General features: G+C 38.0%; 1 protein-coding gene across 1 annotated transcript in view; it reads right to left on the bottom strand.

Annotated features, from left to right (window-relative positions):
• DLGAP5 (DLG associated protein 5) overlaps positions 1–20005 on the bottom strand; it is a 38346-nt gene that overhangs the window by 3631 nt on the left and 14710 nt on the right. The window contains exons 10-17 of the mRNA XM_060167176.1: positions 19700–19829; positions 17132–17217; positions 16205–16365; positions 10053–10145; positions 6512–6731; positions 3268–3451; positions 1415–1475; positions 353–596 (exon numbers count right to left, since the gene is read on the bottom strand). Coding sequence (XP_060023159.1) covers positions 353–596; positions 1415–1475; positions 3268–3451; positions 6512–6731; positions 10053–10145; positions 16205–16365; positions 17132–17217; positions 19700–19829 — 1179 coding nt within the window. The remainder of the gene's footprint in view (positions 1–352; positions 597–1414; positions 1476–3267; positions 3452–6511; positions 6732–10052; positions 10146–16204; positions 16366–17131; positions 17218–19699; positions 19830–20005) is intronic.

Below are 20005 nucleotides of genomic sequence, written 5' to 3'. Positions count from 1 at the left end.
GTTTGAGGATGTTTGATGGAAAAGAAGAGAACTAAAAAAACTTCAGGGAATTTTTCTGAGTCTTCACAAACAACAAAGGATGCCACATAGTTAGGTCTAATGTAAAGTGCTGCTGACATCCAATATGGATCAGTATCTGTTGTTGATTTTTAATGGGTCTACCTCAAAAGGTTTGGGTGGATAGTAGGGTACCACAACACAAACTAATTCTCACAAGATATTTACTGCAAGTGTCCAATTCCTCAACCTTCATTCTTGGAAACTGTATCCCGAAGTGTTTATAATAATCTATACTTTAGTCCAAGTTCATTTATTTAACAAAGCCTCATTTATATATATTAAAAGACTTTACCTGACTGAGAAATTTTAGTTTCTTCTTCCTGTGAGATGTTATTTTGTGATGGTACATTTTTTTCAGGGCTAATCATCAAAACATCCTGTGCTGTAATTGAATTTAGCTCCATTCCATACACAACATCTGAAATTTCTTCCTTTTTGTTAGTATTAACATCATCTGCCGCTTTGCCAGCAAGGAGAGCCAAATTCATTCTTTCACTAGGCAAACAATTTATTTCAAAGTTTATCTTATTTACATCCTGGAAGTAAAAATGTTATTACATTTAATTACCCCAAATTGAAATAAACAGAAAAAGTCTTATTGCTATTAAAAATAAGAAATAATACAAGGATGACATTCTGAGCACAAGCTAAAGAACACCGTAAATCCTACCATCTTGCTTCTTGAACAATTAGATCAGATAATATTACAGCAATAGTACAAATGAAGGAAAGTTTCTCATCAAGTACCAACAGTCCAGCTCAGAGATTGGCAAACATTCCATGTGATAGGCCAGGTAGTACAGTTGACCCTTGAACAACATGGGTTTGAACTGCGAGGGCCCACTTATACGCAGAATCTTTACAATTGTAAATACTACAGGATCTGTGGTTGGTTGAATCCACGGATGCGGACCCACAAATATGGAAGAACCAAGTATAAGGGGTGCACCAACTGTAAGTTATACGTGGATTTTTGACTGTGCAGAGGGATGGCAACCCCTCATGCTGTTGTTCAAGAGCCAACTATAAATATTTTAAGCTTTGTGATCCAAAGAGTCTCTGCACAAACATGAACACTCTACCGTTATATTTTGAAAGCAGCCAGATACAATACATAAACAAATGACTGTGGCTGTGATACCATAAAACTTTATTTACAAAAATAATCTTGATGTGAGCTGAAAACCAAATTGGCACTATGATCTCAAACAAGTCTTTGAAATAAGAACTGTAATTCTATATGACTGCTTTAGATTTCCAATGGAAATTCTGGAGGTTGTTTATGGAGTTACTATATATAATGATATAAATAGATAACATACTGGGCTATCTAATGCACTGGAATAGGACTTACATGGTTTACTTCAATTAAATCTTGTAATCCAGGACACTTAGCATCTTCTACTATGCTGTTCCTGAAAAAGGAAAAAAGCAGCATTGTACTCAGATAATTAAACATTTTGCTATGTTTTGACTTGTGTTTTGAGACTATCCTTTATAGGTCAAAGATGCAGCCTCATCCAAGATCAGGCCTGTTCCAAATAGATTAGTTTTGGATGACAGCTACTTCAGGATGGCCTTACAAACCAAACGCATTTTCCTCAGAAAGCTCACAAGCTGTGACCGTGCTGGTCAGTCTGCTGGCAATCTTTTGAACCTCAGCCAAATCCAGAGCCACATACTAGAAAAAGTCAGGATAAAGCTTACTTCTGGGGGATTAAAGCATCAACTCAATTATTGTATGGCTGGAGTTGCCTACCTTTACTTGTTAGCTAGTTATAGCACAATATATTCTAATCCTGAAGTTCTTAACTTGCATTTTACTAGAAACATTTGTCTCAACCTCTTGGAGTCATTTAAAAATATGTATATATACTCTATTTTTCTGGTTTTCAGCTTCACTTTGCCTTCATTGTACGAAGTTGTTTATTTGTAAGATGCTCTTTCAGGACTATTATCAGAAATAAAGTAAAAAAATTTTTAAAGAGTACTTGTAATATCACTTAAATACAATTTTGGATCTTCTTAGTACAGGATAATGAACTACAGGGTATACAAAGTAAAGTAACTTGCATTTAAGAAATGACAATAAATTGGTATTTTATAATCCACAGATTTCTAAAACATCTAAAATAATTTAATTTAATAATTTAATTTAATTTAATCTACAAAGGCTAAATATACTTTAGTTTATACTGAAAACTAGAAATTTTATAACTTGTTCCATGAAATATTTAAAAAGAAAAACTTTCATTTGTTTCCCCATTGAAATAGTCAATGCATAGGGTGTTCTTTATTTTTTGACAACCTTGTTTGGTGTGACGGCAGAATATTCAATGCTGTCCCATCTCCAGATTAATAATAAATCCAACAGTGCTATCTTGGCTCCAGACTACAATTTTATTTCCTACTTAAAGTATCTTTTTCCTATCATATTTCTGGTACATTTATGTTCCATGAACAAGGACTATATAGGTAATTTTGATGCATCTTTGCAGAGGCAGTACTATGTAGCATAAAGAATGTAGGTAACATCCACTCTCACCAACTGTAAGCTGAATTTGGGTAAGTTACTAACTTTTCAAGTTTCCTCATTTTTTAAAAATGGAGATCTAGTACCTCACATGGTTGTTTTGAGGATTAAATGAGATAATATATGATAGGAACCTTGAACAATGTCCAGCCCATAATAATTGTTCAGTACATATTAGCTCCCCCTTCTCTCACTCTGCCATCTGTCAAGTCAGCAACCTCAAGGTACTTTCTATAATGGCCGGTACAAAAGTGCCTACCTCTCAACGACACTGCAGGGAGGTATCAGCACTGTTTTGTGGATGATGAATCTGAAGCTTAGTGAGTTAATTAAACTTGTCCTGAAGTTTCATAGCTAGTATGTCATAGAGCTGGTTTTGAGCTCAGATCTGTCAAGCACCAAAATTTCAGGCCGTTTATCAACAAAGAACACTATATTACTTCTTTTCTTCTTGGTTCTGCAGCATTTACTTTGCCCATCTAGATATGACCATTTACCAATCTGAAATGTGAAGCCCTAATTTCCTCATTTATAAAATAGAAGTATTGCCTATACGTTACAGGGTCATTGTGAAATTTAATAAACAATACATATCTTGCATACTTAACCAGGTTAACAATCTGAAATGGTATTTAATGTCTGCATCTGTTAAACTCTTAATATTAAAGAAATACCTGTTTCCAGGAATATTTGAAATCAAAGTCTTATCAACATGTTCACTTTTGGTGCCCTGAGGATCAGGATTCTCTGGTGATGTGGTTTGTCTTAGAACGCCCATCTCAGCCCTGCTCTCAGACGCAGTTTTGCTGGCAGACTTAGGTATTCTAAGTCGTTGAGAAAGACATTCAGAAGAAAGTCCTAGAAGATGAGAGAAATCATCTTAATACCAAAAAGCTCTTTCATTCATTTTTCACTATAACTAGGAAGACAGTGCAAATTCTTCCTATACCCCTACCTTTCTCCTATAAAATAACGTTTGTTAAAGTCAATGCCTGGGACTTTCAGTTAAAGGTAGTACTGAATACACACACTAAACTGCTTCCTCTTGACATTCCACTACTATAAACAGTAACAGATAATCTTGAAAGGTTGAATGCTACAAGGACAAAGCATCCTTTTTTAAGGTCAGTGGCTTTTAAAATTTGAAATATAATTTTCAAGGACAAAGGAAACTAAACCAGAAACAACAAAACTCAGAAAAATTTGGAAGCGTAATATAGATAGATGAGTGGGATATTACTTAGTAGACTCAAGAAAATAAATCCTAAGCCACTAGTCAGGAAAGATGTGAATCAACCCAGTTTATACCGCAGCACCTCTCAAAAGAATTGGTGGCCTCAAGAATCTCTGCAAGCAGAGGTAAAAACAGGAAGATTCGTTGAAAGTCAGTTTAAAGAACAATTAGTCCAGATTCCTTTCCTCATTATGCACAGCTGGGAGACTGTCAACAACCCCCTCCCACCACCAAGATAAAAAAAACTAGAGGCTTATCTCCCCAAAAAGGTGAAACAGGGCATCTCTGGTTTAGGGGATAAGGTTGAGAGACGGGTACTATATGGTAAAGGGGGGATTAAATGAGTATTATTTAAATTGTTGATACACTCAGTTTCCCTCCTCCCATGTGGTTCCTGAAAGACTGGAAGCCAGAATTATACCCTCCAGGCAACAGATCAGAAGGATCTTCTCTGGGGAATCTAACTAGCCCATGAGAAAAAGACTTAAATACAGTGATGGTGTGCAGGTTCCCAGCATAATGGTGCAGCTAAATCACCCCACAGTAAAGACCTTATTACCCACACACTGCCGTGCAGAGTCCCGCTCTTAACCACGAGCAAGCAGTGAATGATCATCAGACACCCGATGGAAGACTCTAATACGAGAGACAGAAACCAAAACCAAACAGATGAGAGTATCTTGGAACAAATTATCCAAGGGAAGAATACGTAAAAGCTATCGTTAACGTCTGTAGAAAAATAAGACAGTGCACTTATGAAACAAGTACAGAATGTTATAAAATGGAACATTCAAAGACTAAGAAAGAGTTCTTGGGAATTAAAAACATGATAGCCAAAAGGAAAGTTGAAGAAATTCAGGAAGTAGAAGAAAATGACAAGTACAGGAAAGAATGATAAAAACAGTCTATTTACCAGGAGAAAGATAAGAGTTTCTGAAAGAAAGATCAGAGAAAACCAAGGAAAGTACATCAAAGGAATAATTCAAGAAAAAAATCTACACCTTGTTTAGAGAGGGCTGTAAACAATACCCCAAGACTCCTTTAAGCATTGGAAGTGGTTGCCTTTAGGAAGTGACAAACGGGATGAGTGGGGCTTCCTGGGGAACTTCTGTTTTGTAACAAACCTCATATAAACTATGAGTTCTACAATTAAAACTCTATTGAGTTCTATAATTAAAAATCAATTTCAGAAAGATCAATTTTGATCAAAAACCTTGATCTCTCTGGTCATAAGTACCAAGATGGCTCCCTGAAAGAATAGACAGTGGTGGGCCCATAGTCATGGAAACCACTAGGATCCTTGGGAAGTAAGTAACAAGGACCCATGCCATTAGCAGTGAGGCAATTCCTGGAGTCCAGGGAGTGCAGCTGCTTGGTGTAAAGGAAACACACCAAAACCACCCACTAGGTGTGATACCTAAATTGACAGGGAGGTAATAATATACTTGAGGTGATAAATTTACATTTTAATGTAAATATTAAGTAGCAACTCAAGTTTATTGTCAGAAATCTTCCAAGTGGACACAGTTAAATAATAGGAAAAAAAACCCTTCTCCTGATTAGTACTTAAAGAGGACTTAGCCCCTTTCTCCTTGAAAATAAACATCTAGCACTTAAAGCATTAATAGAAGTGTCAGGCTTCCCTGGTGGTGCAGTGGTTGAGAGTCCGCCTGCCAATGCAGAGGATATGGGTTCGTGCCCCGGTCTGGGAAGATCCCACATGCCGCGGAGCGGCTGAGCCCATGAGCCATGGCCGCTGAGCCTGCACGTCCGGAGCCTGTGCTCCGCAGCGGGAGAGGCCACAACAGTGAGAGGCCTGCACACCGCAAAAAAAAAAAAAAAAAAAAAAAAAAAGTGTCTACCAAGATTGAAGGAACAGATTACCTCAACTATGACCTCTCATTATATGGCTTATATATAATTTCAATCTAGGTAAATAAATTCAATCTAATAAAGATAGCCTATGGAAAATAGCTATTGAAAAATACAACCAGAGTTAGAAAATCATAAGAAAGAATGGTTTCCTGAAGTAGTAAAAGCTGGTTACACTGCAATATTTTAAAATTAGGAAAATGGGGGACTTCCCTGGTGGTTCAGTGGCTAAGACTCCGCGCTCCCAATGCAGGGGGCCCAGGTTCGATCCCTGATCAGGGAACTAGATCCCACATGCCGCAACTAAGAGTTCGCATGCCGCAACTAAGACCCGGTGCAGCCAAATAAATAAATTAAAAAAAAATTTTTTTTAATAAAATAAGGAAATTGGTACATTTACTGTATTTCAAAACGATAATAGGAGGGGCTTCCCTGGTGGCGCAGTGGTTGAGAGTACACCTGCCGATGCAGGGGACACGGGTTCGTGCCCCGGTCCGGGAAGATCCCACATGCCGTGGAGCAGCTGGGCCCATGAGCCATGGCCGCTAAGCCTGCGCGTCCGGAGCCTGTGCTCCACAATGGGAGAGGCCACAACAGTGAGAGGCCCGTGTACCACAAAAAAAAAAAAAAAAAAGATAGGAGGAAAATTTTTACTCCAAATGAAAATTAAACCAAACCCACCTTCCATAAGCTATTTCTCAGAAATCACAGAAAACACATAAATCTTCATGTGAAAACTATTTTTCACCTCTTACACAAGCTCCCATCCAACCCAAATATTTCCGTTTAGTAGTCTCAGCAGAAAAACTAACCTGAGAATGACTTAACGGGACTTTCAATTCTGAAAAATCCAGCATCAAACACTATTTTATCCACTTCCTTTGGCATTGCAGAGGCTGCTGCCTCAGCATGTTCTTTCTGCTTAATTCTCTCTCTCACTGCATTTTTTATGGCAGCTAGGCGATTTCTAGCTGCAATTCTTCCACCATCATCCTGTTTGGGTTTACTCACTATACCTGAGACAACTTTTTTCTGTGAAGAGAAATTATGACTTATTAAAGGGATTCATTACCATCTTATAAGAAAAACAAATAAGGCATACATGGAATACTCAACACATTCATCATATACTTACCAAGCTCCTAATACGTGCTAAAATGCTTGTTGGGGGCGGGGGTTGGACTTCCCTGGTGGCGCAGTGGTTAAGAATCCGCTTGCCAATACAGGGGACACAGGTTTAACCCCTGGTCCAGGAAGATCTCTCATGCCACGGAGCAACTAAACTCGTGTACCACAGCTACTGAGTCTGCTCCAAAGCCCATGGGCTACAACTACTGAGTCCGAGTGCTGCAACTACTGAAGCCTGCGTGCCTAGAGCCCGTGCCCCACAATAAGAGAAGCCACCGCAATGAGAAGCCTGCGCGCCGCAACGAAGAGAGGCCCCGCTTGCTGCAACTAGAGAAAGTCCACATGCAGTAACGAAGACCCAAAGCAGGCAAAAATTTAAAAATAATAAATTTTTAATAAATAAATAAATAAAATGCTGGGGGTCAAAAGGTAAAGGACAAAGTTCCTGCCCTCAAGGAGTTCCCAGCTTCACAGTGGAAGAGCTAGATAAGGACACTGAGAAGAATAAATGTCGTGTTAGAAATAAATTCAGAGGGCTGAATTTATCAATTAATCAACCTTCAGAGGCACCAAGAAGGCTTATAGGAAGTAGCACCTGAGCTGAAATCACAGCTAGATGGGCTACAAGATGGGATGACGAAAGGGCTAAGTAGAGAGAATAGCATGTTTGCAAAACCAGAAATGAAAGAAAGCACAGAGGAGTTGGCAAGAGGTAAGTAACAGCTAATTATGATCCCTCACATGTAACCATTTTGAGGAGCTACATTTACACAGAGGACAAAGTAATAGAGGTTACTGATGATTTTTAATCAGGAGGTTAACATTATCAAATTTGCGTTCTGGAAAAGTCACTCTGTGTCCAGCCTGGAGAATGGATTGGAGGGTTACAAGCCAGTTAGGAAGGCGATTACTTCAGTGATACTGGAAAAAGATGCTAGTGGTTAGATTACGGAGGGAAAAATGGAAAAAAGTAAACAGATTCAGGGGATATGAGGAAGAATTGAGAGGACTTAGCAATCTTTTAGATAGGTGGAATGAAGGTGGTGAAATACAGAAAGGAAAGGACCACAGAAGATAGCCAGGTTTCTATCTTGGATGCCTGGAGGGATGATAATACCATTCTCTGAGACAGGGAAACATCGATGTGTGTGAAGATGATTTCAGTTTGGGATACACAGATTTTAAAGTATTACTGTGTCAGCAGTAAGAGTGGTTTGAAATACAGATTCGGGAATCATCGCCGAGTGGGTAAGATTGCGCATGAAGAATATGGAAGGAGAGAAGAGAGTTGAGGTAGGAACTGGAGTATCACAAACACTTAAGGGATAAATGGAAAGAAACTTGCAAACATGACTGATAAAAAGGGACAGAGGTAGGAAGAAAATCAGTATAAAATAATTTCAAGAAAGAGGGAGTAGACTGTATTTAATACTGCAGAGCGAGTAGATTTTATAATTAAGTACCTAATAACTGCAGCAATTAGTGGATCAATAACCTTGGTTATAACTGTTCTGGAAGCATAGAGGGGGTGAAGCTGAATTGCAGTGAGTTGGAAAGGTAAGTGGGAATCAAAATAATAAAGACAGAGTATAGACAACTTTTTCAGGAAGCTTGTCTGTGACTGGGAAGAAAGAAATGGGAATGGGGGAAGGAGAGGTACAGATAACTGTAAGAGATGTGGACCTCACAGGTTTAGCTGTTGTTGTTTTGCTTTTTCCTAATGTAAACAGAGATGAGACCCTTAAACATATCTAAAAACTGATGGAAAAAAGAGGGAAAGATGAAAACAGGATAAGTGATGGAATGAGAGGCAATGAATAGGAGGTAGAAGGGAATGGTAACAAAGTATAGGTAAAAGATAAATTTTATTTTATTTGTCCAATATCTTAACAGTAGCCTATAAATAAAGTAGGAGGAGAGAGACACCTGGTGACAAGGGGCAGAATTACAAGGCTCTGATATACTGCTGTACTGATACAGCCATTATCTGCATCACTGATGATATTAATGTTTCCAGGACTAAGTACTCAATAAGAAATATCCACAGTAGCTTCAAAATGTTCAAGCATCCTTCATTGTTTAGTAGATTTAAAACTCATTCAATCAATTTTGTCAATGTCCTTTGAGTCTTTGTCATAACAATTAGTAAAATAATTTTATTAAAATGTTTCTTTAATACCCTAACAGCTTAAACTCCTAAGAATTTAAAACAGTTTTGCTATGGATTACATAGCATGATAAAGTACCAATCTAGAAACCTGATTTTATAACCACAGACATTTTTCTAAAATCTAAAAGGAAAACTGGCAATGCTCTACTGTGGTTTGAGAAGCATTCATCTGAATCAAAAACTCTGAGTTTAAAACATTACTAGAAAAAATTCTACAAATAGATAAGAATGGAAGCTATCATGATAAAGTAATAGGAAATTTTACAAGACAAAGTATAGGGAAGAAGACAGACATTCTAAAGAGCCATTGTTCCTCTTTCTTTTCTATTTAAAAAATTATTTCAGGACGTCTGTGGTGGTCCAGTGGTTAGGACTCTGCGTTTACATTGCAGGGCGCGCCCAGGTTCGATCTGTGGTCGGGGAGCTAAGATCCCGCAAGCCACTCGGCATGGCCAAAAAAACCCAAAAAATCTTTCATTTTGAAATATATCACACAAAAGCACAGCCTACTGGATAAGAATAGGAATTCTGGAATGAGAAAGTCTGGCCTGAAACCCAGCTCCACCTTGGGCAAGTAACTTAATCTTTCTGGACCTCATATTCCTCAACTGTAAAATGGGGATAACAGTACCCACCTCATGAGGATTGTTGAGGATTAAATGAGTTAAAACATGTAAAGTATTTGGAACAACATTTGTCACATACTAAGCATTATATAAATTATCTAATTCTACCATTATTATTACCAAAAAATGTATAAACACAATTTAAAGAATAAAACACACACACACCCACTATGTAGCAACTCAGAAGCTCTCAATCAATCACAGCCCCAATTCAATCATAGCCCCTATCCTTCCTCCCTCCGGAAATAACCATCCTGAATTTTGCATTGCTCATTTCCTTTCTTTCTTCAAAGACAATCAGCACATTGTAAGCAATATATGAAACTTATTTTAAAAAATGATAAAAAATCTGAAGCTAAATGTTTATAAAGCTTGAAAATAAAAATTATTTAGAGTAGAAGAGTCTATATTAGAAACCCACAAACTTACCCGAAAAACTTTTTTGCTTGTATTGTTATTGTTTTGCCACCCAGATTCCTCAAGTTTGGTCAGATTGTTGAATTTTTGATTTACGTCTTCTATCTATTAATAAATAAAGCACAAGTTTATCAGATTAATGCTAACCACATTAAAATTACAAACTAATAAATTGAAGCTTCAAAAAAATTGAGAATGGCAACATAAAATTAGACTAAATCACCCTGAATTTAGTATTCAAGTGAAAAACTCTTATAAGTAAAATTGTTCATTGTTCTTTTTGGTCTTACAAACCTTCAAAATCTACACAGAGAATGTCATATATGGGGGCTTCCCTGGTGCCACAGTGGTTGAGAGTCTGCCTGCCGATGCAGGGGACACAGGTTCGTGCCCCAGTCCGGGAAGATCCCGCATGCCGCGGAGCGGCTAGGCCTGTGAGCCATGGCCGCTGAGCCTGCGCTCCGCAACGGGAGAGGCCACAGCAGTGAGAGGCCTGCGTACCGCAAAAAAAAAAAAAAAAAAAAAAGAATGCCATATATGGATAACTCTCCTAAATTATTTTTGATCACTAAATGGTAGGAGAGATATCCTAAATTTTTTTTGTTTCCTAAATTATACAATATGAATACAATCTCTCTCTCTTTGTTTACAGGACATCTTGGTTGCTTCCAAGTTTTGGCAATTATAAATAAAGATGCTATAAACACCTGTGTACACATATGTTTTCAACCATTTGGGAAAATACCAAGGACTGTGATTGCTGGATTGTATGATAAGAGCATGTTTAGTTTTGTAAAAAACTGTCAAACTGTCTTCCAAAGTGGCTGTACCATTTTGCAATGTACCACCAGCAATGAATCAGAGTTCCTGCTGCTCTCCATATTCACCAGCTTTTGGTGTTGTCAGTGGTTTGGATTTTTGCCATTCTAATAGGCATCCAGTGGTAGCTTATTGTAGTTTTAATTGGCAATTCCTTAATGATCTACGATGTTGAGCCTTATCTTGTCATATGCTTACTTGCCATCTGTGTATCTTCTTTGGTGAAGGGTCTGACCAGGTCTTTTCTCCATTTAAAAATCAGGTTGTTTGAAGGGTTCTTTGTATATTTTGATACAGATGTTTATATCAAATATCAGATACATCTTTTATAAATATTCATTTCCCAGTCTGTGGCATGCCTTCTCATTCTCTTCACACAATCTCATTTTAAAAGATTCAAATAATATCCCCATCCTTCTGGTATTTCCAATCTCCTCCAACGAGGTAACCACTGTCAACAGTTTGGTAAACTTGCTTCAAGTCCCCTTACTATGCATTTATATTCATATGTATTCTCAATCTCTCTCTCTCAAAAAAAAAATTTAAATGTCAAAACGACTCAGGATTACATTTATGATCACTGATTTTCAACAAGTTGCCACTGTAATTCAATGAGGAAAAGACAATCTTTTCAAGAAACAGTACTGGGAAAATTGGATATCCTCAAGAAAAAAGATGAATTTAGACTCTTATCTACACCATACAGAAAAACGAACTACAAATGGATCACAGACCTAACCGTAAGAGCTGAAACTATAACACTTTTAGAAGAAAACATAAGAGAAAATCTTTGTGACCTGTGGTTAGGCAAAAAGAGTTCTTAGACATGTACACAACATAAAAGAAAAAAAGTTGATAAATTGAACTTCATCAAAATCAAAAACACTTGGGACTTCCCCAGTGGTCCAGTGGTTAAGACTCTGCACTCCCAATTTAGGGGCACGGGTTCAGTCCCTAGTCAGGGAACCAAGATCCTGCATGCCGTGCAGTATGGCCAAAAAATACAAAAATCAGAAACATTTATACTGCAAAAGACATCATTAAGAAATTATAACAGAAGCCACAAATTGGGAGAAAATATTTGCAAATAATATTTCTGATAAAGGACTTGTATCCAGGATATATGAAAAACACCACTCAGTAATAAAGGCAAACCAATTTAAAAATGGGCAAAAGATTTTACTAGACATTTTGCCAAAAAAGACATATGAATGGCTAATAAGCACATGAAAAGATGCTTAACATCATTATCAAAACTATAGAAACACTTCTCACCCACTAGGATGGCTGTATTAAAAAAGACAGACAATAACAAGTATGGATGTGGTGAAACAGGAGCACACATTGTTGGTGGAGACGTAAAATGGAGTAATCACTTTGGAAAACTGTTTGGCACTTTCTTAAAAAGTTAAACATAAATTTACTACATGATCCAGCAAAATCTAGGTATCTACCCGAGAGAAATGACAATATATATCCACACTGATATTTGTATATGAATATTCATAGAGACTATTCATAATCACCAAAGAGTAGAAACAATATAAATGTCCATCAATTGATAAATATCGATACAAGCTACAACATGGATGAACCTCAAAAACATGCTAAGTGAAAGAAGTCACATACAAAAGACCACATATTGTATTATTCTACATAATGTGAAATGCCCAGAAAAGGCAAATCTACAAAGACAGCAAGATTAGTGATGCCTGGGGCTAGGAGTGAGAATGGGGATTGACTTGCAAATAGGCAGGATGGATCCTTTTGTGGTGCTAAAAATGTTCTAAATTTGGATTACGGTCACGGTGTGCAACTCTGTAAATTTACTGACAGTCATTGAATTGTACACTTAAAACAGGCAAATTTTTTTTAACATCTTTATTGGAGTATAATTGCTTTACAATGTTGTGTTAGTTTCTGCTGTATAACAACGTGAATCAGCTATATGTATACCTATATCCCCATATCTCCTCCCTCTTGCATCTCCCTCCCTCCCACCCCTCTAGGTGGTCACAAAGCACCGAGCTGATCTCCCTGTGCTATGTGGCTGCTTCCCACTAGCTATCTATTTTACATTTGGTAGTGTATATATGTCCTTGCCACTCTCTCACTTCGTCCCAGCCTACCCTTCCCCCTCCCCGTGTCCTCAAATCCATTCTCAATGTCTGCGTCTTTATTCCTGTCCTGCCTCTGGGTTCTTCAGAACCATTTTCTTTTTTTTTAGATTCCATATATATGTGTTAGCATACGGTATTTAAAACAGGCTAATTTTGTGATACACAGATTGTACTTCAATACAACTCTTAAAAAAAAAAAAAAAAGGCCCCAGCAGCCAGTTTGAAGAGGCTGTCATTGGCCAAAGCTGAGAAACGAGCATCAGTAAAGACAGTAACTGCAAATAATGAAAACACATCAAATATCTTTAAATCCATAAATTAACAATGATAGTAAGAAACACAGAATTAATTGACCACCATCAAAGAATACTAGTTAACCAACTCATCAATATGAAAACTGGTAAATGTATAAAAACTGCTCACAAAGTAATGCTTATATTATGACTACATAAACACTATTCACATCTGGGCCATAAAGTTATTGAGACTATTATGTTCCCTTACTCACTTTTCTCTAGACGTAATAATTGTTTTGCTTTTTGTTTGCTTAGTTGTTCATGTGTCTATCATCGATTCAGTCTAAACTCTGCACAGTAAGTATAAATCTCCTCTTAAGGACTTCCCTGGTGGCGCAGTGGTTAAGAATCGGCCTGCCAATGCAGGGGACACGGGTTCGATCCCTGGTCCGGGAAAATCCCACATGCCGCGGAGCAACTAAGCCCGTGCGTTACAGCTACTGAGCCTGTGCTCTAGAGTCCTAGAGCCACAACTACTGAACCCACGTGCCACAACTACTGAAGCCCATGCACCTAGAGCCCGTGCTCCGCAACAAGAGAAGCCACCGCAGTGAGAAGACCACGCACTGCAACAGAGTAGCCCCTGCTTGCCACAACTAGAGAAAGCCCACGCGTAGCAACAAAGACCCAACGCAGTCAAGAATAAATAAATAAAATAAATTTTAAAAATAGAAAAGAAAAAAAAGAATGCATTAAATCTCCTCTTAATAAAAAACAAATCAGGCATTTTACTCAGTTCAGCTTTCCAGAGACAGGTCTGGTAGAGCCCCTGGTCCCCTTGTGCTGATCAGGAAGTGCTGCTTCCTAAGCATGCTTCACACATTCTTGTCTCCCCTCGGCCTCAATTCTCTTGGCCCCTTGCTGGGGATCCAACCCACCTCCTCCTCCATTCTCGGCTTACTCCCTCATTTCTGTGAGGTACTTTCTCACTTAGCTTGCTAAGAAAGAGTGCTTAGGAGGTAAAATCTGAGACTGTGTGTGTTTGGAAAATGCCCTTCCACCCTCACACTTGATTGGTTGGCTACAGAGCTCCAGGTTGGAAGTCATTTCCCTCAGAAGTTTGAGGGCATTGTTCTCCCAGCTTTAAATGTTGCAGTTGAGAAATCCACGGCTACTGTGATCCTTGACCCTTTGTATGAAACTTGTTATCTCTCTGGAAGCTTCTACAGTTTTCTCTTCATCCCAAGGGTTCTACAGTTATACTTAATGGTATACGTTGGTGTGGGTCTACACCTGATTCACAGTGACAGGCACTCAGTGGGCTCCTTCAATCTGGAACTCATCTCATGCAGTACTGGGGAAAATTTTTAAACCATTTCATTGATGATTTTCTATTTTTTCAGTACTCCTTTTCTGGAATTCCTATTATTTGGATACTATACTTCCTAGATTGGTCCACTTCCTCCATCCAAATACCTTTCTTCTTATTTTTGCTTTGGCTTCTTTCTTTCAGGTTTGAGGCTTTCTTGAAATGTCTAATAGTTGTTGACTATAGGTTCCTGAAATAGTAATTTATATGCTTATTTCTAAAATATGCTCAAAAAGCTACAAAGTATCATCTCCTCCCATGCCTTTACTGATCTTCCTAGTGATTCCCTGTCTCATAGCACTTTTTTTTTTTTTTTTTTTTTTGGTACGCGGGCCTCTCACTGCTGTGGCCTCTCCCGTTGCGGAGCACAGGCTCCGGACGCGCAGGCTCAGCGGCCATGGCTCACGGGCCCAGCCGCTCCGCGGCACGCGGGATCTTCCCGGACCGGGGCACGAACCCACGTCCCCTGCATCGGCAGGCAGACTCTCAACCACTGCGCCACCAGGGAAACCCTCATAGCACTTTTTTACATTAGATTGGAATTATATATTTTGTCTAACTCACTAATCAAACTACAAACTCCTTTGAGGCCGAGAATGTGCCTTATTTTATCAACTCCTAGTACAATGTCTGGCACACGGTAGGAACTCAGTAACTGATGGATGAACGGAACTACTAAAGACTAGATTTACTCATCTTCTCACATGTAGAATCATTACAGATTATTCAACAGTTGAATATAATCTCAGTTTCCAACTCAAATAGAAATCATACTGACAATATAGGGGAGGAGAAGAAATCAGTCATCAAATTTAGACAGCACTTGGGACTTCCCTGGTGGTCCAGTGGCTAAGACTCTGCACTCCCAATGCAGGGGGCCTGGGTTCGATCCCTGGTCAGGAAACTAGATCCCACATGCCGCAACTAAGAGTTCACGTGCTGCAACTAAAGATCCTGCATGTCACAACTAAAAGATTTCCGAATGCCGCAACTAAAAGACCCCACATGCCACAACGGAGATCCCGTGTGCTGCAACTAAGACCCGACGTAGTCAAATAAATAAATAAATAAAATAAAAATTTAGATAGCACATTACAGTTTATTAAGGTGCTAATATCTCATTTAATATTACAGGCACAGGGACTTCCCTGTTGGAGCAGTGGTTAAGAATCCGCCTGCCAATGCAGGGGACACGGGTTCGAGCCCTGGTCCGGGAAGATACCACATGCCGCGGAGCAACTAAGCCTGTGCGCCACAACTACTGAGCCTGTGCTCTAGAGCCCACGAGAAATAACTTCTGAAGCCCGTGAGCCACAACTACTGAAGCCCACGTGCCACAACTACTGAAGCCCGCGTGCCACAACTACTGAAGCCCGCACACCTAGAGCCCATGCTCCACAACAAGAGAAGCCCCCGCTCGCCACAACTAGAGAAAGCCCACGCTCAGCAACGAAGACCCAATGCAGCCACAAATAAATAAAGAAATACATAACTAATATTACAGGCACATAAGTAGCTAATACTAACCCTTTTATACTACTGTTACCTCATTTTCAAAAAAACCAAAAAAACAAAAAAACAGACTCAAAGTTAACATATTCAAAATACTTGACCACATACCTGAAAACTAAGCATATCCCAAAATCCATCCAGATCTGTACAGGTAGTTTCCTTTTCACCTCGTTTATATTCACAATTGTCCACCAGTCCTTCAAACTGTTTGAACCTTTCTTTCATAAGGAGTCTTGTTTGACCAACTGCTGTGCGAATAAGATCTTTACCTAAAAGAAATATGAGGTTTTTAAAAGTTAAGGGACAAGACAGGACCTTTACTGCAAGCCAACCAGCTGATAAGACGACCTCATTCCAAATATCCTACAGTTACAGAATCAAATTCTTACTTTAAAACAAAACAAAAAATATCTACTACAAAACTTTGTCATACAAATATTGAGCATTTACTATCTGCTTCAATTCCTGCTAAAAATTATCAATATACATTCTCATACATATTGCTACACAGTAAAGAGCATTCTACTTCTCCTTGTATTTTATAAGAATTCAACGTCAAACAACTCACTGCACATCAGTATCTAAGGACTGATGTGGCAGTACACAAACGACTTTTTTCTAAATAGCTTTCCTGGATAGGTAAGGTTGGAACTTTTCAGAAAACTTGATTGATTTTGATTTGATTTCATATTGATTTAGGTAATTTTTGTTCAGAAAATATTTTTGTATAATTAAGCAATACCAGCTATAGCTGTCATTCATAAAGTCACAGTAAAAAAATCTAATAATAAAATAGGCAAATGTCTAACTCTCAGGAATCATAGTCAATATTCTAACTACTTATATCTTTTAAGTCAGGTACCATTTTAGCACAGAGATATTAGTGAACATATGTGAGATATGAAAAATTCTTGCTATTTTGAATAACAATGAAATTATAAAGTTGGACAACACTGGATTTTTGTGTTTCAAATAAATGTAACCATATTAAAAAAAATAAAGATAAGACATAAAAACATATAAATGTTCCCTCACCGTCATCTGGAATGTCCAATTCAAGCTTTCTGTCCCACTCAAGGCAGTGTGAAGTTAACTTCTCAGTTTCTGACTGGAGAGTATTTCTAAAATGATGACATACATTAGCACTATGACAATTATACAACATTAACTTCCCAGAGCTGATGCTTAATTATTTTATGAAATGTGATATGTTAAAATCCATAAATACAATTTGATATTCTATGTATGTCTATCCTTCCACACCTAAAACTTAAGTGGATGGTTAATGCCAAGAGCCCATTTTTCAAGCTAATATTTCTAGTCTTTTCTGTTCTTATTTTTCAGTGGCTAAGCAGAAAGAATCAGACATTCCTTAGTTCTGTTATTTTCCATGAAACTAAGGCGAATTCAATCGCCAAGAGTAAGATGAAGCTAAAAACTGTTAAGTCTCAAATTACTGTAAGTCTCAAATTACAGTGATAGGGCCTTAAAGATTCTATTAGGCTTTGCTTGTCCAAAGGCAGTGGTTCTCAACTGGGTCAATTTTTCCTACCAGGGAGTATTTGGCAATATCTAGAAGCATTTTTGATTGTCACGAACTGGAGGAGTGCTACTGGCCAGGGATGCTACAAAACGTCCTGCAATGCAGGGGACAGACCCCACAACAAGAATTATCCAGTCTAAAATGTCAGTAGTGCCAAGGTTAAGAAACCCAGGCTCGGGCTTCCCTGGTGGCGCAGTGGTTAAGAATCTGCCTGCCAATGCAGGGCACACGGGTTCGAGCCCTGGTCCAGGAAGATCCCACATGCCACAGAGCAACTAAGCCCATGCCCCAGAACTACTGAGCCTGCGCTCTAGAGCCCATGAGCCACAACTACTGAGCCTGCGAGCCACAACTACTGAAGCCCACACACCTAGAGCCTGTGCTCCACAACAAGAGAAGCTACTGCAACGAGGAGCCCATGCACCACAACGAAGAGTAGCCCCCGCTCGCCACAGCTAGAGAAAGCCCGCGCGCAGCAACGAAGACCCAACACAGCCAAAAATAAATTTAAAAAATAAAATAAATTTATAAAAAAAAAAGAAACCCTGGCTTAAAAATTTAAACTGTTTCTTTACAAAAACATCCAAGCAGGAAAACTGAGGCTAGTTTTTCTTAGAAGAATTTAGCTGCCTATGTCCAGTGGCAACAGGGAACAGCTTAATTAATGAGAAAGAGACCTGGCTTGGATCTGACATTATTTAGTTGGATAAATTGTTTATCATCTCAATGTCTCAGTTGAACAACACAGTGGATTAGCTAATCTCTGAAAGACCTTATAATCCTAAAACATTATGCTCTAAAAACAATTGAAGTGGTTCCCCAAAATATAAAAAGATACTCATTCATAATAGAAAGAATGGATAGTAGAACTAGAGTAAGGGGAATTCCCTGGCGGTCCAGTGGTTAGGACTCCAAGCGTTCACTGCAGGGGGCACAGGTTCGATCCCCGGTCAGAGAACTAAGATCTCATACACCACACAGCGCAGCCAAAATAAATAAATTAATTAATTAAAAATAAATAAATAAAATAAACTAGAGAAAGCTAATATTTTTTATCTGTTTGATTGGTAAAGCTCAAAAATTGTTAACATTGTATTGGAAAAGGTATGGGAATTTTCTTGCTGTATTCAAAGATAACAGAATGTAATCATTTTCTGTGTGATGTGGAATGTTAAGGCCTTTCTCGAAATGCAGGCCTCTGATATGCTTCCAAGGCATTTAGGTGACATGTTGAAGTTCCCCAAACAGGATGTTAATTTTCAATTCAGTTAGAGAAACATAATCCTATCTCATAATTTGGTGGGCCAAAGAGCCTCCTACCATCTCCCATTATCCTTCTTTTATAAAATAAACTTTAATTTAGTTCTTTGTGGAGGAAAAAAAAAGGTATGAGAAAATAGGAACTCCCATACCTTGCTGGGGGGAATGTAAATTGAGGTCCTTATATACTTGTACACGAGAAAATTGAAACATAATACAAGTTTGTTGTTGGCAGCCTTGATTGTAATAGTAAGAGACTGAACCCAATGTAAATAACCACCAACAGGGACCTATTAAGTAAATTATGGTATATCCATATTATTGGATACTATGTGGCCATTAAAGAACACACACACACACACACACACACACAAAACAACATGAGAAAGCTCTTTAAGTACTAAAATGGAATGTCTACTACATTTAACATTAAATGAAACAATATTAAAATATATATATATATATATTTATGTTAGTTTACATATGCATTATCTACCTCTGGAAATATTCACAAGAAACGAGTAACACTTGCCTCCGTGGAAGGTTCAAACTATCCCCTGGGAGGCAGAGTTGGGAAAAAGACTTCTCACTTGTACCTTTTTCTACCTTTTGAATTAGGAACCACATGAATGTACTAGTTACTGAAAAAAAATCATTAAAATTTAAAAGATAAATGAAAATCACCAAAATTCAATTTCCCCCAACTCATCTATTATATTCAGGTTAAAAATAGTATAATTTTGGTTTTAAATGTCTAGACATTGATACAAAATTCTTACACTAGGAACAAATGGACAAACCTGAAATATGGCACATCATGCTGTGGCTGAGATATCTGATCTTGATTTACTTCAAGTGATGGGACTTCTTCTTTTATTGAGAGGCCATCTGAATTTTTATTAGTACTTTCATTTTTATTTAAAACATGTTCTATAGATTAAAGAAAATATTACATATAAATTTCAAAGCAGTAACTCATAAAATGACATCCCCCACAAGACAAATTTTTAAAAAATCCTTAAATTTTTTTCAGATTTGAATTTTAAAATTTTATTTCTGACTCAATGATTTCATTCACCACATATCCTCTAAAGTGTCTCCTTATA

Source organism: Lagenorhynchus albirostris, chromosome 1, assembly GCF_949774975.1.
Source record: "Lagenorhynchus albirostris chromosome 1, mLagAlb1.1, whole genome shotgun sequence".
NCBI classification, from domain to species: Eukaryota; Metazoa; Chordata; class Mammalia; order Artiodactyla; family Delphinidae; genus Lagenorhynchus; species Lagenorhynchus albirostris.
Note: the sequence above shows the minus strand (reverse complement) of the source record. Positions and strands in the feature narration are given on the sequence as shown.